General features: G+C 41.4%; 3 protein-coding genes across 4 annotated transcripts in view; 2 read left to right on the plus strand and 1 right to left on the minus strand.

Annotated features, from left to right (window-relative positions):
• The window catches only part of LOC106954251 (protein sel-1 homolog 3), a 26,602-nt gene extending 15,175 nt beyond the window's left edge, over positions 1 to 11,427 (minus strand). Inside the window, exons 1-11 of one of the 2 annotated variants that reach the window (XM_015043589.1) lie at positions 11,179 to 11,427; positions 7,690 to 8,205; positions 6,661 to 6,787; positions 5,979 to 6,100; positions 5,681 to 5,796; positions 5,322 to 5,371; positions 3,897 to 4,020; positions 3,663 to 3,801; positions 3,371 to 3,517; positions 3,092 to 3,297; positions 1,733 to 1,912 (exon numbers count right to left, since the gene is read on the minus strand). In XM_015043589.1, coding sequence (XP_014899075.1) covers positions 1,733 to 1,912; positions 3,092 to 3,297; positions 3,371 to 3,517; positions 3,663 to 3,801; positions 3,897 to 4,020; positions 5,322 to 5,371; positions 5,681 to 5,796; positions 5,979 to 6,100; positions 6,661 to 6,787; positions 7,690 to 8,205; positions 11,179 to 11,266 — 1,815 coding nt within the window. In that variant the 5' untranslated portion in view covers positions 11,267 to 11,427. Of the gene's footprint in view, positions 1 to 1,732; positions 1,913 to 3,091; positions 3,298 to 3,370; positions 3,518 to 3,662; positions 3,802 to 3,896; positions 4,021 to 5,321; positions 5,372 to 5,680; positions 5,797 to 5,978; positions 6,101 to 6,660; positions 6,788 to 7,689; positions 8,210 to 11,178 lie in introns of both variants that reach the window. The other variant, XM_015043590.1, reaches the window with a different exon arrangement.
• A 419-nt stretch (positions 11,428 to 11,846) lies between these two features.
• psmb11b (proteasome 20S subunit beta 11b) lies at positions 11,847 to 13,560 on the plus strand. The gene has a single exon (XM_015043593.1). The coding sequence runs from the start codon at positions 11,961 to 11,963 to the stop codon at positions 13,128 to 13,130; it is 1,170 nt and encodes a 389-aa protein (XP_014899079.1). The 5' UTR covers positions 11,847 to 11,960; the 3' UTR covers positions 13,131 to 13,560.
• A 3,875-nt stretch (positions 13,561 to 17,435) lies between these two features.
• LOC106954252 (cadherin-24-like) overlaps positions 17,436 to 22,489 on the plus strand; it is a 32,491-nt gene continuing 27,437 nt past the window's right edge. Inside the window, exon 1 of the mRNA XM_015043591.1 lies at positions 17,436 to 17,637. The gene's annotated coding sequence lies outside the window, so the exon portion shown is untranslated. The remainder of the gene's footprint in view (positions 17,638 to 22,489) is intronic.

The following is a 22,489-nucleotide window of genomic DNA, read 5'->3' on the forward strand; positions in this document are numbered from 1 at the left end:
AATCTCGACTCGCGCTAAAAGAACAGCAACATCAGAACAAGCCGATTTAAAAACGTGCAAACTAAACCCGAGGAGTTCGGGGAAGTGCAGAGCTAAACAGAGACCCAGATGTGTTTTTAGTTGCTTTGAATATTCATGATTTATTCCACAATTAGTTTCGAGCACAAAAATATCTCTCCTCTGAATAATGAGGACGGCGTGGGTGTGGTTTGATCCGACTTGACTGACAGCTCTGCAGTCACAACAAACCTCGGTACAGAGTTGAGCTCTGACTGACAGCCCTTTTTAAAAACACATCTCTGCATTTTAGTGAGTTGTTGAAAACGTTTCTAAAGAATAGATGATTGTTGCACTTTGATCTGATTTTGTCCTTTGGGTCAAACTTTTAAATGGCTCTTTTTTTTCTTCTTTTTTTTTTGTTTTTAGTCATTATTGTTTTCGTGCTCCATCGATTCCCCGTTCAGGCTGAAGCAGACAGACGGGTCTCTCTGGTGTTTTCATACACCTCTCTTCATTAGATGGAGCTTATTGAAATACTGATAGAATAAACAGGAAATCAGAAGGAAGCAGGCTTTTCTCTCGTAGCAGGGCCTCTTATCTTCTGAGTGCTCTTTGGCATTCATCAAGACGGCTTGATTTCTAAATGAAGATTTAGAGCTCATCCATTCTCCCTTCTCCTGCAGCCTCCTCTCAGTCCAGCTGGCTGGACAAACAAACATGCAATTAATCATATTTTTAGAGTCCGTACGTTTTAGAAACCCGCTGCCATGTGTGACGCACGTTTTATCTGCCGGGAAAGAAAAACTCCCTATTATCGCTTTTGTATTCTCACTCTAACCAAGAGATGACAAGCAGATCGATACTCGGATCAGCTTGAACGAGAGACGGGAAGTTTGGGTAAAATTTAAACTGCGTTAATCACATCTGCTTTGTTCATTAGGCGTCGAAACGAATGGCAATCGCAATTTCTTACGGGGTGTCACTTTAAGTTGTGGTTTTCTTAAATTAGAGTGAAACGGACCAGCTGCCGAGTCTGGTTTTAGAAAGAGCCGACAGACTGACAGCAAAATCAATTTCATCTTCTTCCTGAAAAAGAACCAACAGCAATACGCAGAGAAAAGGCTGTGCTGACCCAAACATGCCGGACTGCTCAGTCTAAATAACAAAATGATGAAACCGTAGATAATTTCTAGTAACGACCACTGGTTATGATGGCTTTGGGTTTTTCATTCGAGTTTAGTTTTGCTCTGTTGTGACTTTCATTGCGAGTTTTAATTCATTTTTAGAGTGGCATTGCTAGTTTTTATTAGTTCCCATTAGTTAAATATTGCTTTGTTCTTATTAGTTGTAGTAGTTAGTTTTTTCCTACGGTGGTTAATTTTTAGGAGCAAAATTCAAAAAGGTCAAAGTATTGCATTATGACTATGTATACATTGACTGGGTACTGATTGATCAACAGAAAATACTGTTTTCAAAAAATGTATTCAAGTAGCTAATGTAAATTGTTTAAAAGGCTAATAAATTGATTCATAAACACAAGAACAAAGGATATTACATATATAATTTCAGTATATTTTAGTTAGTTTAATAAACACACAAGTTATCCAGTTATAGTTTTTCCCCAGTAATCACCATTTTCACTTTTTTCCGTTGACTAAAATGTTTCAGCTTTCGTCAATTCGTCAGGTTCTCATAATGCTAACGATTTAACAAAAGTCACAGCGAGTGTTACCTTATGTTCATGTATTCGCGATCTGTCGGAGCTGCTCTGCGAGCCGACGTTGGAGTAGTAGCCGTAAGCCATGTCCAAGTCTTGAGGAAAACCATCGAGTCCGTGCGCGTGCTTGAACCCCGCATGCATCAGGGCGAAACGGTCGTCACCAGCTGCACCAATCAAACTGTAGGCGTGACCCTGAAACAGATTAGGTGTAAAATCCACTCTTTCACAAGTAAGTGTAATACAGAAAGTTAATAAAAGTTCATAGTCCTTGAACTCTATTCGCGTTTTGTTGAGTACAAAACATTACTTAGTAGACAGAATCGTGAAGACCAAGATCATGGAGAAAGTTCAACAGATCTCAAATTTAAGACTTTTTAAAACCATTATGAATTACCTACATCCTGACCCAAACGAACAAAGAGAAAATCTCTTATGTTATATAAAGTAATGCCAAACTTTGTTTTTTTAGCATCATACGAGTTGACAACAGAAGAGGCGAAGACAAACATTGTCCAGCCACCGGACAATAATTGTTGTCTGAGTCCCAAGGTGAGAACAAGTAAGAGTGGAGGAAACAAAGAAAGATGGAGAGAATTACGAGAAAACACCCGAGAAGTCTGCTTCTACACCTGTAGAAAGCAAGAGAGAAAAAAACAGAGAACCAAGAGACCATAGAGAAAACCTACAACGTCACTGAAAAGTTCACATTACAAATTAATACAAGATGGTGGCAACTGCAGCCCCAACATAGTTTATCTGAAATCACCTGAATCACAGTGAACATGAACTGAGCCAGTTTGACCAGGGTGAAATGAATTTCTAACAGTTCTTGTTAGAGAACTGTTAGAGAAGGATGAACTGACATTGGGGTAGAGGTTGACCTTCAAGAAGAACCGTGACTCCAACTGTGCAGACAGTCTCGTAATGGTCTAGATCAGGGGTCACCAACTCCAGTCCTCGAGGGCTACCATCCTGTAACTTTTAAATGCGTCTCTGCTCAAACACACCTGGATCAAATAAACTGCTCGTTTAAAGCCTATTGCAGAGAGGAATGAATGCTGGTGAGGGAATTCAGACATTTTGGTGCAGAGGTGAATCTAAAAGTTGCAGGATGGTAGCCCTTGAGGACTGGATTTGGTGACCCCTGGTCTAGATCAAAGCCTTATATCTCTAAATGGCCTAGTCTAAGTCCAGACCTGAATCTAAACATTTGGCAGTTTGAAAAGAAAATGTAAAAATTTAATTTAAATTTAAGAACATTTTGAAAATGACGCATCGTTCCCTTCCACTTCACCGGCGAGCTCTATTTTGTGTGTGTCCTATTAGATAAAACGCCAATGAAAAACATGGTGTGCAGGGCTTGGATTTTACCTTTTCTCGATCGGCTGGGTGACCCAGGCCAGACAGGTAGATGGTGGCCAACAACAGAGATGCTCTGTGATTCCCAAAGCAGGAGGACGCCTGCAGCAGGACCATCGATTCGGACGGGATCTGTATCTGCTTCCCTTCCACCAGGAAGACGGTGCCAACTGTTAGCTCGAACAAAATGCTTCCGAGGTTCTTCATACCCAAATGTTCTGCAGGAGCAGATTAACGCCGTGAATGGCTGGATAAAAACGTGTCTTTACTTGGCATGGAAATCTCTGTCACCTCTCTGGATAATCTCCTCCACTCCCTGCAGGAAACGAAACAGCGTGTTGTGTTTCTGCTGCGTTTCCGCGCTCCACGTCTGCGTGCACGTTGCCTCTCTGTTGTCAAACTGACCCCAGCGTCTCAGAAGGTCGTTGGAGCAGACGGCTGAAATAAAGGGGGGAGAAGAAGACGTTCCCTGTATTTGTGCACTTGGAGCGTTCGCACCTTTAAAATCAGACTCATACAAGGTGTTTCTCTGTAGATTGGCTGCAACGTCACGTTTTCAGGACGGGTCAAAATCGTGACTCACCTTTGTTGGTCGGTGACAGAAGGTGACTCTCGGCTACTTGGTGCAGAAAAGCTTTTGCAAACGTTCTCGTTTCCTGACACGCCATGTGAGTCCTGTCCAGCTCCTGTGCTGTCGACATGGGGTGAAGTTGATTTGTTATCTGGAACATGAAAAGCAGTGGAAGTTAAAACAGGAACGGACAGTCGAGGAACGGAACAAATGCCCGTTTGTGATTTGCAGAGTGGAAAATGTCACCTCGTCGGTTCCGAGACGATAATACTTGAAAGGTCCAAAGTAGCCAGCGAAGCCTGGCATGTACCTGCCTCCTCCAATCACAAAGTATCCGTCTGTGTCGTCGAAATGGATGCTGTTCCTAAATCTGAAAGATTTTTAAAAGCATTTAAAGCTGTGTGTAAATAATGAGATACCAAACAGATTTTTCCCTCAGTGCCTTCTTGGTAAATCACTTGTGACAAATAATGACTTAGGCCAATATGAAGGTGAGGATATTTATGTTACCTACTGGAATTTTGTGTGACAAAAAGTAAAATTCTGAAGTGGAAGATTTTTTTTGTTGTTTTTAGAAAAACAAATCTGAAAAGTGTGGCATGTATTTGTTTTAAAAGCCTCCTGAGTCAATCTCTAGGTGCAGTGTTGGTTTTCCACCAGACATCGCTCTTTGAATTTAGTCCAATAAGCTCAACTTTGGCTTAACCTGGGCAAAGTAAAGGACGCCATGTTGCTTTATTTTAACAACTTCTTCCTTTCTGTCCCATCAGGGCCTGATTTGTGGAGAATAATTTAGTAATTGATTAAGTAATTATTTTATTATTTTAGTTGTCGATTAATTAATCAGTTATTCTCACGTTGAATTATTAATTTGGATAAAAAAATTGGCACATTCTGCAGTGTGTTTCATTTAAGCGTTCTTTATACTATTTTAGAAACACATCAACAATGCAAATAAACAAATAATTAAATTTTACTTTCTAACATTCAATAACAGTATTGCTTTAGGGAACGCCTGGTCATTTGTAGCAAAGGATTCATCTGCAAAATAAAATACTTCTAACATCAACATGAGAATTTTTTTTTTTCTTTGCAGAATTTGAACCGGGTTAAGCCAAAACTAAGCCGCCTGATGCATTCTGGAAAACTATTAGTTATCCTTTCAACAGATTCTCCCACCTGAGCAGCAGGTCTCTAGCGCTCCTCCATAAATACCATCTTATGGTGTAGAACAGTTCAGGTGGATGATCATCTGCTGGTAGGGCTGCATTGTGTTATATTGTTTAGTAACGTTCAAAGTTTGGATTTTTGTTTTAACTACATAACCCAGCGTAAATCTTTAAACCCTTGATCTGTGTGCTGTGTTCCTCCATGATGCCGTTTACTCAGTAATGTTTTCTGAGGCCTTCACAGACTGGATTTATTGATTCTGAGATGGGAATTTACTAATTTAGTGGTTCAGGAAGACTTTGGGGCTTGGTTAGGGGTGTCGGATTAAAGGGGGATGCTAGGCATACTTTTTCAGAAATAATTTGAGATCTTTTTCAGACCATAAAACATTTTATCTTCACAATTATGCACCACACTGTGTTTGCGACCTCATGACAAAACTTAAGGGCAAAATTTGTGCTTTTCCCCATTGATTTATACAAACAAACTGGTTTAGCTTACACATATTCAAATCTGTGGCTCTTAGCGTCCCATGTTACGTTCAGCAGCACCTGAAAGTCCAACATGACAAGGTAAAAGCTCAGCAAAAAACAAAAAGAAAGCAAAAAAAAGAAAAGAAAAGAAAACTACTGAACTGTGGACAACTTCAAATTGAAAACACAGACCACAATTGCCTTGAATCTCCCAGTTGGAAAGAAACCATCGTTCAAGATCTTGCAGCAGGAAACAAAGAGCCCGACCAGCAGACGCGGCTCAGGAGGAAACGGATGATTGTGCTCGCTCAATTTCAGCTTCAATTCCTCCTCCGCCCACCCAAAACCGCATGTTGGTGCTTGCTTTTTTTTTTTTTTTTTTTTTTCCTTGGGGTCCAGTATGTAACAGTCCAATCTAATCCATTTCCACAGGGGCAACATTAAGTGGGTTCGAAATGCTTCATCTTCCCCGGTTGTCAGGCGGGCTTGAATTATGATGTCTCCTGCACATAAGATATGACAGTCGTATATTTCGCCAGAGGAAATCCAAAGCTCTTTATTAATACATAACACAGTCTGTTCCTGAGTCGCGCAAAACACACATCATCGCTCGCGATCGTCTCCCAGCAGCCGGGGCCCAAATCCTCTATGGCAGGATGTGTCGACACAAGCCGCTGTGACCCACCTGTTTCTGAGAGCTGCATCAGCACCGAGTCAAAGAGATGTTCCTCATCCACATGATGGATGATCCCACAGTGCTTCTTCTGACACCATTTTAGCAGGTAGATCCACACGGAGAAAGCGGTGCTGGAAAAAAACAAACAACAAGGCATGATTGGACAAATCATTTCTTCACCCAGTCGGGCGTGAGGGTTGAATTTAAAAACTCTCTGCTTGTCTGCTAAGAAAAAAAAAAAAAAAGAAAAGAAAAAAAAAAAACCCCTGACCTTGCTTTCTTGCACTGACCGTAAATAAAAAGCTTATATGCTTGGGTGAAGAGGCTTGGCGGAGCTCATGAAGTCATTTAGAAAGATGGCGAATTACAAGTGAAAGCTGCGAGGGCTTTTTGACAGAAGCTGAAAGAGAAACAGCCACTGACCTGTGGCAGTCGACCTGCTGCTCTCAACACACACCGCTGCGTTAGACACACACCGTCGTCACCTGAACCAAGCGTCTTTATGGTGTTTAATGTGTAAAATAGAAAAAAGGCTCACTTTTTTTTTTTTTTTTAAGCATGTGCCACAATATGTGCAGACGCAGCATGCGGTGCTGAGGGGAGGTTGTGTTGCCTGCTGTGTGGGCGAACCTGGAGCAGAACAAGCGTCGGATAGAATGAGGTAAATTAGGAGTCGCTGAGCGATGCCCACCTGGGCTCGGTTACGGCACGAAGACGGACTCTCTCCAGGGAGCCGCTGATGAAAGGCCGGAACCGGCGGACCACCCCGAAGTGCTCTCCGGTGCTGGCCAGGGGGAACTTCAGCAGATCTACCACATCTGTGCAGAAACACAACATTTTAAAGACACGGTTAGGAACACACAGTCCAAAGCAAACATCATTTCTTCCATTGCTAATTTTCTTCTACTTTTTTTTCCATCACACTTAAATGTTTCAACATTTTAATTTTAAATGCAGAACATTTATTGAAGGAAAAACTATCCAAACGAACCTCACCCTAATTGAAAATGCCTGCTTTGCTAAATCTTGTCATTTTCTAGTCCGTCTTCACTTTACTTAGCAGCCTAATTGCTGCTTGGCCTGTAAAAACATTTAAATAAACCCTGTTGACATCACAGAGTAGGTTAAAAGCCCTCAAAATGCTACTTCGTGCTCAGATCTAAAAACGTCCAGTGTAGACATCTTGGTATGAGTGGATTATTTGTTAGGTAAAGGTAATTTTATTTATATAGCACATTTTCAGCAACAAGGCAATACAAAGTGCTTTACAGGAATTAAAAGGAAATACAAACAGAATAACAAACCAAAGGAAAGAGCAAAAGGAGGAAAAGAATCTAATGTTGATCTAAAGTATGTAAGCTAGGTGCTCCTGTTCAGGGTTGATGAGTATCCTCTGGTCTAACGCCACTTCTGGGTTGGAAGATTAGGAGTCTAAAACATAAACTTTGCTAAGGTCGTTTTTCTGGATTCTAAATTTGTTCTAATCCCTGTTCTGGGTTGATGGATAAGTATAAGTAAGTAAGCTCTGGACTTTCTAAGTGTGCTCTAAATTTGTAAAAGTGATGAGTAGTAATAAAAACTGTTAGCATCTGCTGTGAGCTTCAGTAGCTTCACTGTAAAACATTGCTGCTCAGAACAATGTTAACGTGCTCAGTGCCTGCTTTCCCCATTGTACCGGTAACGTATTGAGAGAAAACGACAGAGTGATTAAGGGTGTCACCTGACTCATGTGGGCACTGATGGATCCTGTCGTTGGACGTCAGCCACGCCGCGAGTTGAGCAGACCATGACGGGCACCCAGCGGGGGCCGTCCCCGGCCACAGCGAGAGCCGCACAACCCGCTGCACTTTATGAATTCCCGCCACGGAGCCGATTTCACTGCCTTTTGTCAAATAATCCAACCAAGCTTGAAGTGTCACGTTCTGGGTGTCTGCTGCGCTCCCGTGGAAACGGCGGCGGTGGTGATGGGACACGGACGGAGGCAATCTGAGCAACACCTGCTGGACCCGGAGCGTTTGAGGTGTGCTGCTGATCCATTTTCTCCTGAAGACCACCAGATCCGTCTTCCTTAATGTTGACAGCACGACTTCCACCGCGAGCTGACACGGCCTGGAGCACTGATACCGCACACGGACCACTGAGCCATCTGCCACTTTGTCAGGGACCGAGTCGAACCCTATGAAACTGTCAGGTGCGGCTTCGTCCCTGTGGGTGGAAACGCCTCGTAGCACAGACGCTGCCTGGGTGAAGAGAGGGAAAAAAATTAAATCAGTGTTATACAAAGGGAAAAAAATGCTGTTTTTAAGTTATTCCACTTTAAGAAAGAGGACAAACTACATACTGGACCATCTGTTGCTGTATTCTGAGTCAACGTGACAGATTTGACAAGATCTGGATCCATTTCCAGACTTCTGTACATCTAATGATTATTTCAGCAATCGATTATTCTGACAGTCGATTAATTGGATAAAAATATGGCCATATTCCTCCTTATTTAACCACTTAAGTATTTTTTTATACACTTTAAGAATTTAAACATTTTATTGCCTAAAATGCAATAAAAAATTTTTTTAGTTTGTGCATCATAATTTGTACCAAAGGATTCATCTGAAGCGTAAAAAATACTTTCTCCATCAGGATGTGAAAAGATCCTTTCTGCTTGACTTAACTTCCACAAAGTTACCTGTTGGTTTTTGAGTTGACCGATTAATACTTGGATAGCAAAAGGTGTTTAATAGGAAATCTTTTTTTTATTTTATTTTATCTGTATTGATTCTCAAGGAAGTATCATTTCCATGACCTTAGGACTCTACATCACAACACTAACTTCAGTATTTGAAATACGGTGGACAAGTAGACCATTACATCATAACAGTCAAAATAAAAATGCAATTTCAGTTTCCTGAGAAAGATTAATAATGCAGGGAGTAAAAGAGAGTGTGGAAGAAGAAACAAAAGAACAAAGAAGTTAAAAATGTAAAAAGCAAACCACAAAAAAAAATACACCAACGAAAAACATAGTATTAAATAATTATGAAGTGTGTCTGTTATAGGAGAGTGGATTATCGAGGAGATTTCATCAGGTTTGGTCTCTAAAAATGAAATCAGATCTTGTAAGTTTTACATAGTCTGCCCAAATCTGCCAGCACTGACAGGATTGACAGAGGCTGTTATTTTTTCCATTTTATATGTTAAATGTTACGTCGATCCAGTTGTCTAAGGTTGGTTTGTCCTGTGATAACCATTTTCCTGTAATGTTTTTCTTACTTGCTATTAATAAAATAGTCATCAGATATTTGTTTCTTTTTGAAGCTTCTTGAGGAATTATGCCAAAAAAATACATGTTTGATCTCCAAAGGAATGTTCTGCTTGGAAATACCTTGCAAGGCTCTATTTATCTCTTTCCAGTAATCTTTTATAATTGAGCTGTCCCAGAAGACATGATAATGGTTTGCGTTTTGATTTCTACATTTCTCCAATGCGTAGGAGGATTTCCATCATTGTGGCATTTCTGAGCAGGTGTGATGAAGGATCTTACCAGATTTTTCCAGAAAATCTTTTTTTAAACAGAATTTGAACCGAGCGAAGTTTTGCCAGTTATGTTTTTGTCTTGTATGCAAAATTCATATTTTGCACAGTTTTGGCTCAATTACTGCCAACTATGTTGTTCTTTCAGAAAATGGCCTTTCTTTGAGTCTGTACACTCCCTAAACAGTCAATTACAAAATTAGTTTTTATTATTATGTCAATTATCGATTAATCCAATTAATTGTTTCAACCCTAGACATATTCTTCAACTTTAAAGATCGGCCTGTTTTGCTACGACTTTCCTTGCTTACTCTAGCTGTCCACAAACAAAATCAAGAACAAGAACATAAACACTATGAAGACTTTTAACCACAACTTTAAGTTTGTATCATGTCACAGTTCATATCAGTTTAAGTCTGTTATAGGCTTGGACAGATCAATTGGCTCCCTTGATAAGCATCTGCAACAAAAAAACCTTCAAATAAATTCAGAATTTACTGCAGCATGTTGAGAAGAGTTTGATTTTAGCAACACAAGTTGCATAAATAATGCAACCATTAACAGCGAAATATAAATGACTGTTTTCTGTGACGCATAACTATAACAAATTAAATCTTTGCGTCTTTCTGAAGAACCAAAGCAAAGAGTGGCATCTTGTGTTGACCAAGTTTCCATGACAACCATTTGATATAATCTTGATCATTCTTGATTAAGGATTATTTTAAAGCTGTTTTAGTCTGTTCTTTCCAACATAAACATACTTCTCTCTCTTCTAAAGGCTCAGGAAACATTATTAAAGGTCATGGCATCGTGAACTCACCAGGAGACTTTGGAAATCTCCACTAGTAAACTCAGAATAGGTCATCATTACATCTTTTTTTTTTAAACAAATATAAAAAAAAATATGGCCAAATCGACAGAAATCATTAACCAGTCCAAAACCAATCTTTCATCACACATGCTTGGTTTCTCTGGGTATTCCAGCTTCCTCCTGCAGGAGGAAGGATTTTATTTCTTCACCAAATATATGTGCTCAAAAACAGCATTGTATTTTCATACAGATTCACATCTACCTAAGATGAAAACAGACGTTGAGCAAAAATTAGACAAATTAATCCTGCAAACTAAGTTGATCAGATATCGACTAGTCATCACTTTGATAAAATAATGGCCTAAGTTATTTTTAGCCAAAATTGACTTTGGCAAGAAAATCACCACCTCTTTATTTCAAAAATATGTTTTAGGCACCAAAAAAAGAAGTCGCTTTTGACAAAAAATGACTTTGGCCATTATTTTAGGAAGGTAGTGATATTCAGCTGGGCTCTGACAGCAGCTTCCTGTAGTGTAGAACAACACTGTGGACAGAGTGACAGTAAACCAACATGTAATGAGGTCAAAACAAATTAAGAGTTACGTTAAAAAAACTTTTTTTTTAAAGTCACAGGAAACATTTAAATTTAGGAATACCGACACATTTAGGTGAATGTAAGGTGAACCTATTATCTAGTCACTTTCACCTGTGTGTTTACTCATGACTGAATGTAATATTATTAAAATGAACTGTTCTGTTAAAGATGCTTTAAATAATATAACATGTTTGTGAAGAAACTGATCAAATCTAATTATAGTTTCATATTCAGCAGCTAACGTCCAGGAGGTAAAGTGAGACAAAGTTGCTTACCAAAAGGAAACAAGCAGTGAAGGCAAATCCAGAAACGCTGATGTGAAACCAAGTCATTGTGAAAAGGGATTAGAGCAAAGTGGGACATGAAAATAAATATTTAAACTTTCGGTTCATTGTTTCTCTAATAAGCAAAAGTAGCTTCCTCTGGCTATCCGACACCTGCCGGTTACGTCTCGGACAAACAGCAGTTGTGCGAGCACACGCCCTGCAAAATGCGGCGCTACCTGATATTCTGGTGTGGCAGGTTCAAGGTTCAGTGTGAATCACCTACAAAGAGAAAGTGGCGTGCTGGAAAGGGCTCGTCTGTGCAGCGCTGCTGTGAAGCTTCGCATTGACATCATGTGTTATTCTAACAGGGATTTGATCCGTAGGACTGCTGCATCAAAGAGTCAGAGTTAATTTAGAGTGCTCGAGCCAAGGCTTCAACATCACCCCACACTCTCTCTGGCCTACGCCCACACAAGACTTTGAAGCAATCTGATGTGAAAAACAACCTGATATCACAGCCAAAATTAATTACCCATGGGCTATTGACTTTATGTGTTTCAAAGAGAATGAAACATTGGTAATGATGCGGATGGGTTGTTTGAGTGACCACACAGAAACATGAGCCCGACCTTCTTGTCTATATAAACGATGATTACTGCAAGCATCGCCGCGGGCTTCAGATGTACAGTCTCCATTAGACGGCTGACATTTGACTGAGGGCTTCAAAGCTCTTGCAAGTTATTTTAGAAGAGCATTTTCAAGGCATTCAAAACTTTTAAAGTTTTTATTCAATGGCTTTGCAGGACCTGTGCAATTTTGGAGATATCTTTCAGGAAAGTGTAGGCACTGCGAGAAATGTAACGGCAAGTGGAAAAAGGAAATCTTGTAGCTATGCAACTGGTGTGGCCTTGAGCAATAGCACAAGCCTATTCCATTTTTATATTCCAGAAGCAGGTTATCTGGATGAAAGCCCGATACAGTTTGGGCAAATCAGCACAATGCAGAGCTCAAGTGGAATCCCATCTCCAGAAATGCTCCCAATACCGTCCTCTTTGCCTGAAAGTCTTCCTTTCACTTCCTCTCAAGCCGTGCCGCTTCCCTTCCCCATGGCTCATGGGACCACCACCCTAGCTTTCATGTTCCAGGGTGGCGTCCTGGCTGCGGCAGACACTCGTTCCAGCTGCTCGGGCCTCGTGGCGTGCCCGGCCTCCCAGAAGATCCTGCCCATTCACAGCCACCTGGTGGGCACCACTTCGGGAACCTCGGCCGACTGCGCACTTTGGAAACGGATCCTCTCCAGAGAGCTGCGCCTCTACCAGCTTCGCTACGGACGGCGTTTGTCCACGAGGGGGGCTGCCAAGCTGCTTTCACACATGCTGCACCCTTTCAAGGGAACCGAGCTCTGCGTGGCTGCCACGCTGTGTGGGTGGGATGGAGGAGACCCGGATGATGGATGTTGTGACCATGGAGGCTCAGAGACGGCTCATGGTGAAAGCAGAGAGACTACAAAGACTACAAAGGCTCACCTGGAAAAGACTGCGGGTGCCCCTGGTGAAAAGGTCTCTGTTTCCAAGACTCAAAGCTCTTCTTTCACAAAGCAGCAGTGTTCCAGGAGAAAAATAAGTTTCTCTGGTCCCAGTCTGTTTTATGTATGCAGCGATGGCACTCGCCTGGAGGGATCGCTCTTTTCTGTGGGCTCAGGATCACCCTACGCGTACTCTATCTTAGACCAAGGGGTTCGGTGGGGCCTGACCGTGGAGGAGGCCACATCAATAGCAAGGGAAGCTGTGTACAGGGCCACCCACAGGGATGCGTACTCTGGGAACTTTGTGGACGTCTATCACGTCACCTCAAAAGGATGGACTCGTAGGACGCGCGAGGACTTGAAAGAGGAGTATTACAGAGAAAAAGAGAAACGAAGACTTGAGCGAGAGACACGAGGCACGGCTTTGTCAGGGTAAAGACGAGAAACAAACAAAAGGAAACATCAGTGGAAAAAGAAAAGCAAACACCGGGCTGTATCTTTGGAGCAAATACTAAATTAATGAACAAGACAGGCAGTTGCATCCTCCAGGCTATCTCTCCGAAGATTTGGGCATGCATATCATTCCATTTAATAAACAGCTGATGTTTTGTTTGCAGTGATGATAAAAAGTGCTCTTACAGCGTTGAGCGCTGCTGGCTGCCATTTTGATGTAGATGTTAAAGGATTATAAATCATTTCATCTGGGATAATTACCACCTACCTCTTAATGGGCTTTAATCACATAAACAAGAGAGAGAAGCAGACAATGAGTAGTGTGAGGACCTCAAGTTGAGGCTCGTGATGTATTGTTGTGTGTGGGGAAACACATTAACTCCAGCAATAAAAGAGCAGCAGCTGAAAACTGATTTGTGCCTACTGTCGAAACACTTCTGAATTTTCGTTGACGCGTCAATAAATTAATGAATAAATGAGATTTGGCTGAACTTGCCTGTTCGTTTTGTGTGAGCGCCGCGCTCATAAATACAAGTTATTATTCAAATGACAATGACTCTGCGGAAAGACGCGGTGAAAGAAATTGTGTGGTTAATCCTATCGTGAAACCACACCTTCTTGAATTTCTAGTGAAAACACTTGCCTAGAGGTTCCCACATGGGAGGTGTTTTATGGCACCTGGGCAAGCGTTGCTTGGAAATCTGTTTTCCCATGAAGCTGTGATGAGCTAATTCATAAGTGTTTTGATTTATTGTGTGTGACAAAAATTTAAATGGTGAACACATCCATATGTGTGCAGTCAGCGTGTCTATATGCTATTAACAGTGCAAAATAAATCACACGCAAGGATGCCTGACAGCAGCATGAGCAGAGATGTCCTCTCCAACCAATGTCTGATCGACTGCGTCTGTGAGAGTGAGGAGGAGAAGCATTATTCACCAATCTGATCTATGATAACCACCATTGGAAGACCAATAATAGAGGGATTATTGAGCACAAGCAAAAACAAAAAACAAAAAAAAAAACAAAAAAAAAGAAACACAGTGACTTGCAACAGCATCCCCCCCTTGAATGTTTCACATTTTGTCACATTACAAGCACAAACCTCAGCAACTATTCATTCTGTACTGCACAAAATTTGGCCTTTTTTGAGAAAAAACCTTAAGAAGTCTTGTTTGCGATTTTCCAGGGGGATGCAGCAAAAGTGAAAGAAGGTGCTCTGGTCAGATGAGACCCATATGCCACGTTTTGGCCTGCATCCAAAGTATAATATACAGCATGTGTCAGAAAGCACACACTGCTAAATACCCTGACAATATCATCCAAACTGTAACACAGAGTGGGGAACAAGAAAGATTTTAGTTCATTTAGCTCCAATTCGCAACAAATGCCATCTGAAGCCAAGACGGAGCAGTTAATTTATTTACAGAAATATAAAAGAAAATCAAATAAAGAGATTTAGGTTAATCTAGAGTGGACACGTGATTCTGGCAGGGTTGGGGACGACAGCCACCTGTGAACAGCTAAACCTCAGTCTGAATGATGATTTGAAATCTGATGTTCGCAGACACTTTACATCCAGTCAACACTGAGAATGTTACGACTCAGAGAGCCTTAATGCGATCCGTAGAGCATAATAGAGCAAAATAGGAAAAAGCTCAAGGGGTACGGATACTTTTGGAAGGCATAGCAACAAAACGGATGGTTCAGACTTGAAAGCTGGTAGGGAAAGACTCATTTAAAGACTGAGAAAAAGAACACTTAGGTTTAAAAATCAAATGAGCAGCAGAAGTCTTCCAACAAAAACGGAGGGATGAGCTCTGAACATGTTTTGCACAGTCCACTCTCAAACCCTTCCTACTGCTCCTTGACTTCACTTTGTGCCTGCTCTGTACTTGGCATTAATAAACCTCTGCACACTGCTGGGTACAAGAGATCTGACAAGTGCCCTTAGGGTTATGCTATCTCTTTGTAACTTCCTTTGAGGATCTCTAGTTTCCCACTTACTGCAATGACTCAATCAATCTTGACTGGTCGAGACTGCACTTTCTAAAGGTACAGCATTCTTAAGTAGTCTTGCTCCGAGACCTTTTCAATGGTACCCAAGTGTTTCTTCATGATAAAAACACAAATATTTCATTATTGATTAAACATGAAGCAATCCAATATACACAAGCTGCAGATGAAATGCAATTGAAAAGCTGATAATCATCAAGTGCGATTAAAAGCATACAGGTGTGGTTTAACACAGCGCCCAGAAGGAAAGGTGTCGGCTATGAATTTAGAGAAGCAACGGTTGCTGCCCATAAATCTGGGAAGGGTTAAAAAGGTCATTCTCCTGCAATCCCAGTTTTCTACAGTGAGATTATTCACAGCTGAAAACCGTGAAATTCACACCAAGGCCGGGGTGTACAAAGGTGACAACAAAAATGATGAAGATGTATTTGACTCAGTCCTGGCCTCAATCCCACTGAAAGGCTGTGGTTGGATTATACTGCAAGGGAGACATGCACAAATAGGCTGACACCTTCAATTAACCGAAGCTATGTTGCAATAGAGTGACCCAAAAATCCTCAAATTAATGTAGGAACAAATAGCCCTTGAGGAAACGGCTACTTCAAGTTATAACAGCTAAATGTGTGTCTACAGGGTACTGGCGTGTACTTAGCTTTTTACAGATTGGGTTTCAAATGTTTACTTCATAAATAATGACATGGTAGTATCTTTTGGACAATTTTGATAAGTTTGATAGCTTGATAATTTTTTGAATCTGGTAAAGATCAAGTTTATACCTTTAAATCTGAAAGAGGGTATACTTTATCTTTGCAGTTGTTGTGTGTCTGTGCTAAGATTAACTAAATGAATCATTTAGATTAAATAAATCGGTGTGGGCACCAGATATTATTGCCACAAGAATATACAGCCAATTGTGCTGACAATCTTCCATCTGTTCCTGAGTCATGGCGATACTGAAGTGTCCACTCCTAAAATAGGATGCAGCACAAAAGCTTGACAAGGGGGATAATTAGAGTCAACCAGATGACATCTTTTAAGCAAATTCAGAAAGCTGTTTGTCGTATGGTGCCTTTAAATGTAGAACTAAGTGCCAATTTTCTGGCGACGCTGGAGAGGGGTAGAAATAGGAGAAGTGCAAAGTTTCTGATTATGATTTTGTGCATGGGTTGTGCTCTAGTGGACTATAAGACACAGAAGAACATTACAGAAAACATACACTAATCAGGCCAAATGGCTCCCTGCTCCCACTCCCACTTTTGTTGCCAAAAAAAAGAGTGCCTTGAACACTTGTTGCTTGGACTCTTGCAGAAACTTCTTGAAGGTATCAGCAAATCCATGAAGTCCCATAACTTGTGAGTTGGGATCTTTAGGAATCGCACTGGTTAACCGTGCCGGTTAACCGAAGATCAATTGGTTTGAAATCTGGGAAATCTGGAGGGCAAGTTGACAACACATCCTCATTGTTGTCCTCCTTAAACCATTCCATAAATGTATTTTTGCTGCAGGAAACATTTTCCTTCTGAAAGGACCTATGAAATTCAGGGAATACTATTCCTTGAGAGGGTGCACGCAGATGCCAGCAATGCTTTGATGATATGCGTTGAAGCAAAGGGAAGGACAGACACGGTGTTTCCCAAACATTGCCTCTGCCAGCTTGCCTTTTTCCTCATAGTGTGTATCCTGGTGCCATGTGTTTGGCAGGTAAAAGCAGAAGAAAAACTTCTTCCATTGCTGATGGTCCAATGGTTAGCAGTGACATCCTGACAGGTCTGTCAAAATACAATAGCCACTCTCCGTTCTGACACTTTTCTATGAGAACCAGCTTCTTTCCCAGCAATTTGAACAACGGAACAGAAGCTAATCCGGGTCAGGCTTCCTCAAGTCGCTTTTGATGGACCCTGACTGCTGCGGAGCAGGAACATCCCACAAGAGTTTTGGCTGGTGGTCTGGCCAGGATGTCTGTCACAATTTAGACATTGTCTGACTCACTCAAATCCTTCTGCTAGCCCATTTTCCCTCCAGCTATCAGATCAACTTTGAGGACAAGATCCTCAGGGCTGCCTTATATATCTGATTCACAAACAGGTTATGGTGATGAAGACCTTATTAGTGTTATGGGATAAAAACAAAATGAAACCTGCAACCAATTAAAACGGATATTTATGGGTGACGAGAGACAGTTTATCCTGTCTGTGTTATTCATTGGTCACATCTGTCAAAAATAGAAGGCTTTTAGTGTAACTACGGGTCTTTTTCTGTGGCAGTTACAAACTAATGGAGAGCGGGGAAGAGAGAAAGGGGTAGAAACGCACAGCGAGGGAGGAAGCGAGGGATAGACGGAGCGTGAGGGAGACTGGGCTAAGTGGACAGACTTCACGTTGAGCTCGCATGAACCTCAGCATCATTCCCGCCCCCCCCTCGCTGGACTCATTTCAGCTGCGTTAAACCGCAGGAACTCCGCCGCGGAACACACGGTAAGCTCTCCCTTACCCAAATGAATCACTTCTTTAAAAAAAAAAAAGAAAGAAAAAAAGAAATCCTCACAGTGATGTGGCAAGTTTCCAGCAGTCGCTCGTCTAGTTTAACGCTCGCTTGTTTTATCTGCGGGGGCTCCTATCTAAACCAAGAGGCGGTTTACAAGTGTTTGACTGTCAGTTTGAATTGGAGCACAGATGCAGCGTTTGTTTCCACGAACATGTGCGAACTGTTTAGGTGAAATTTCAGTCGGCTGGGTGAGGGATTGTTGAGAGGACGCAAACTATTATTTTTGGTTCAGTGAGCTGAGCGCCAGCGTCTGACAGACGGCTCGATTTCATCATTCATTTATTTATTCATTGGCAATGTTTGTGTGTATGTAAGCGCGCGAGCTTGCCCGCCGTGCACGCGCGGTACTCTCACCTGCCGCGTGCGGAGACGCTCACTTTCCTCCAAAAAACGCTGCTGCTGGCTCAGTGAGCGCGTGGACGCCGGCTATTTGCTGACAGCTGTATTTTTAGGACGTCGCGTTCATTATAATAGTTAGCCCAAGTGTGTTTAATCACATTAACATGCATCAAGTAGGTCATTTTCCCGGTTTGCTCTAACAAGACAAGGTCGCGCTCCGGGGGCTGTTTATTGTATCACGATGCTAATAATGGTTCACAAGTGACTGCGTGTTTGTTTTCGTGCGCGCGCGTGTGTGTGCGCGTGTGTGTGTCAGGGGGCTTTGGTGTGTAACCCAGAGCAAAGAGAGGCTGCAGTGAGGCATCGTGTGCTGTAGGACATTTAATGGCCTTTGTTTTACTGTTTATAAAAAAAAACCCTTAACTTTTCCAAATTTTGCCACATTATGACGACAAACTTTTATGAATTCTGTTGGGATTTTATGTGCTAGATCAACTCAAAATGGTACCTAAGTGCAAAGCAGTTGGAATCATAAATATGCTTAAACATTTTCTTCAAATAAAAATCTGAAAAGTGTGGGATGCAGAAGACGTATTCTGACCCCCCTCAATGCTTACAGAACCACCTATTGCTGCAATTGTTGGTGTAGGCCGTCTGGGTTTTGTCTCTCTCATCCTTCATATAGATACTTCAAAATGGTTCAATAGCAGTCAGATTGGACAGATAGCATCTATATATGTTGTCAAATCGTACATCTGGACATTGACTTTTCCATTCTTGCATAGGTCTGAAACGATTAATCAACTAATTTAGTAATCGATTAACCAATAACAGGTGTATGCAGTCTCTAAAAAGGCCATCTGATGAAAGAGCAGTAATTAAGCCCAAACTGAACCAGAATATTCACATTTTGCACTCAAGATGAAACCTTTTTTGTCTGTAAATATGTTCTACCCAGAGGTCCTCAAGAGACTTAGCTTTAGCTTCACCTGGTTAAAATTCTGCAAAACAAATCTTCTATTAAGCACCTTTGGCTGTCCAATTATTAATCATTTAATTGAAAAAATAACCGACAGATCAGCCTGACACTATATTGATGTCAACTCAAGCAGAAAGGGTTACAATGATTATTATTTTTGACTGCATATGGATCCTTTGCTATAAACAGTCAAGTGTAAACAAAGGAATGCTGTGTTATTTATCTACATGCTGTAAAATGTTTATTGTATTGTTTTAAAAAAATAGTAAAATTGCTTGTTTGCATGTTTCATTGTATTTCCAATATTGTATTAGAAAAGACTTAAGTGGTCAAATGAAAACTGCAGAATGTGATAATTATCTGATTTATCATCAGGATAATCTATTACTGAAATATTTAGTTAATCTCACACATGAAGGTGAACCTCCTACCAACTGTTTGTTCTCCTGCTGAAGAAAAGCATGCCCGTAACATGATGCTGCCACCGCCATGCTTCACTATAAGGACGTTGCTCTAAAGCTCCAGAGTTAACTTTCCTCCATACATACTACTTTGCTTGTAGGTCAAAAAGGTAAATTTTAGTCTAATATGAGCAGAGCCCCTTACTCTGATGAGCTCCCTACAGCTTCTTTGCGAACTGCAAATGTTTTTCTTCAAGCTATGGAGTTCTTCTTCCCACTCCTCCATAAAAACTGGATTTGAGAGTTGTACAAATAGTCGTCGCGTCGACTGAGTTGGCGCACCTCTTGAGTTGTGACAGGCCTCTTGGCTGCTCCTCTGATTGACGCTCTCCTATCCCGGCTTGCTGGTTTAAGTGGACAGCCTTGTCCTGGTAGGGTTGCAGTTGCGTCATACTCTTTTCCACTCCTGGACGATGGATTGATCAACGCTCCGCAAGACGTTCAAAGCTCCGTGTTTACTTAGAACAAAGCATTGCTTTAAAATTCTCCCTGATTTGTCTGCTTCGTTCCTTGTTCTTCAGGTTGTAGTTTCTTTGTACTTGTGTTCACTAACAAAACCTCTGAGGCTTTCAGAGAACAGCTAGATTTATTCTACACACAGTTGGACGATTTACTAATTAGGTACTTCTGAACTCAGTTGATTGAGCTGGATTTTATGTAGGGGCGTCAGACTGAAGGGAAGGTGAAAACACACACAAAAAATGAAATTACACTTTTTATATTTTTTATTTGTAAAAAAAGAGAGAGGGAGAGAGAGAGAAAAAAGCCATTTATAATTTTCCTTCCACCCCAAATGTACTCCCTACTACTGCGTTGAATTGATTTATCACATGAGAAACCCAATAAAATACATTGAAGTTTGCGGTTCTAATGGTCGGGGATCAAGTGCAAAGCGCTGTAGGTATATCATCCTTTTAGGGGTGGAGGCGGTTTTATTTGACAAATAAAGTACACGACTGAACACTTCGTCAGCACAATGAGTTTGCTGTTGTATCACTTAAGCTGTCTGAGTGTCAAACCTTGACAATAATGAGGAGACTGATGTGCTGAGTACAGTGTGGCTCTCTTCACCCGTCCGATTTGGATGGACTTAAGAGATTTGCCCATGTGCACTGAGGAGGGAAGAGACTGTGGGGATGGATGAGAGGACTGAGGGCATTAAGACGAATGGTAGAGGCTGGAGGAAAGATAAATAAATAAATAAAAAAAGAGCAGGCGATGTGCAAATGGAGCAGAGCCTGAGCCCCCCAACACACTCCTACCCCCATTCCAAAGTACTTTCACCACCACTCACCTCCTTTGCTCCCTCCATGCCTCCCATTTCCCCCTTTATCTCCCCCCCCCCATGTAAAAGGCCTGACATGCACAGGCTATTTTTAATAAAAATGAAATAGCCTTGTTGCAGTGAAGCGACTCAATGCAGAGTGGAAGTGAGACTGAAACAGCGATTTGCAATTTGGAGCTATGTCACCACTCATCATTCCATTCCAAGCCAGCAACAGCAAATCGTCCTCGCGCTTTCATCCTCTTTCCTTGCCTTACACTAGACACACACACACATCTCTAAAGACTTCAAACAACGTTGAATGACATGTACTGCTGGCAACGTGGGCTTTGGAGTAAAGCTGGCAGAGAGGAACGTACGCCGCGAGCTCAGTCTCTGCTAATGCACAATAGCTGGGGAAGACAAAAGTATTTTGGAGGAGTCACTTGGATTTTTCAGCGATTTTTATTTATTTAATTTTTTTTTTTTTAAAGATGCTGGCAAACAGATGTAGAACATCAGGCATTACATATGGACGGCTTGTGTAATTGGTGCGCGTAATGAAATGAGATGTGCAAAAAAAAGAGGGGAACTGGTAGGTGGGTTTCCTTTAGAGAGAATTCAAAGCAAGAAGGGCAGAAATTACTTTATATGCCTCATGATCAAATATCTACTTGTTTCAAGTGGGTCAGTATCTGGAGAAAGGGAGGAAAAAAAAGCACGTTTCATTTCTACGTGTCCTTCATTTAGTTTGGAGAATATCAGTGTGGATAAATCGGACCGTGTTATGGTTCTCATTATGCTGTACTATCAAAGGCTGCTGCACTCGTGCAGGATAGGGACGCTCGGCCTTTAAGTGGATCAAAGCACATGCTTATCTGGGCATGAGAGGAACTATGTTTTGTCCTATGTCAGTCTTTGTTGCTGCCGTGTTGTAGGAAAGTATTTGTCATGTTATAGTCAACAGGAATAACCTGAATGAATACAAAAGCCGGTCTTTCAAATGATTAACCATTCGTGAAAGAGATAAAGCAATAAAAGCAACCTGGCCCTACATAAAGTACTTCCCACCCTTTAAATCTTGAATTAACTTATAAATATTCTACTTTTATGAAGTGCTTGGTTCAATTTCACTATATAGTCACACCTTTCAGCCTGAGGTCTGGAAAGTCAAGAAAGTCATTAATTGAAAGAATAGGACCTGTCTGGCGGCATGAAGTATGCTGAAAAAGCTCGATATCACACCGGAGCTAAAATATTTAACCACACATGATAAACGAACAGCCTGGATTGGGTTGCGAAGATATTTCTGACAGCCCTGGAAGTGATTCTGTTTTACAGCATCAAGTGACGCCAAAAGTAACAGATCATGTCCCATTCTCAAGAAATTCAAGAGATTAACCAGACGAAGCATCCCCGGAGAGTGTGGCCATCCAAAATTACTCCTGAATATCGCAGCACATCAAACTGAAAAAATACAAAGAAACCCACGATGTGACTGATGATACAATCCTGTGAAGAAGAGTTGATGTTGACTTTGTAGAGAAAAGAACCACAGCCATGCAAAGAAAACAGCGGAAACAACGTGCCTATGTGTATATATATGACTCATATGCTTCAGCTCTGTGGAAATTATAGCACACGCTTCCATGTGTGCACAAAGGTGGAAGCAGACGCCAGAATTATTCCGTTCATGGGAAAAAGTAAGGCAGAGTGATGGATGCACGTGGGACAAAATG

The sequence above is a fragment of the Poecilia latipinna genome, unplaced genomic scaffold (genome assembly GCF_001443285.1).
Source record: "Poecilia latipinna isolate Pla-1442-1.1 unplaced genomic scaffold, P_latipinna-1.0 Scaffold641, whole genome shotgun sequence".
In the NCBI taxonomy this organism is placed as follows: Eukaryota; Metazoa; Chordata; class Actinopteri; order Cyprinodontiformes; family Poeciliidae; genus Poecilia; species Poecilia latipinna.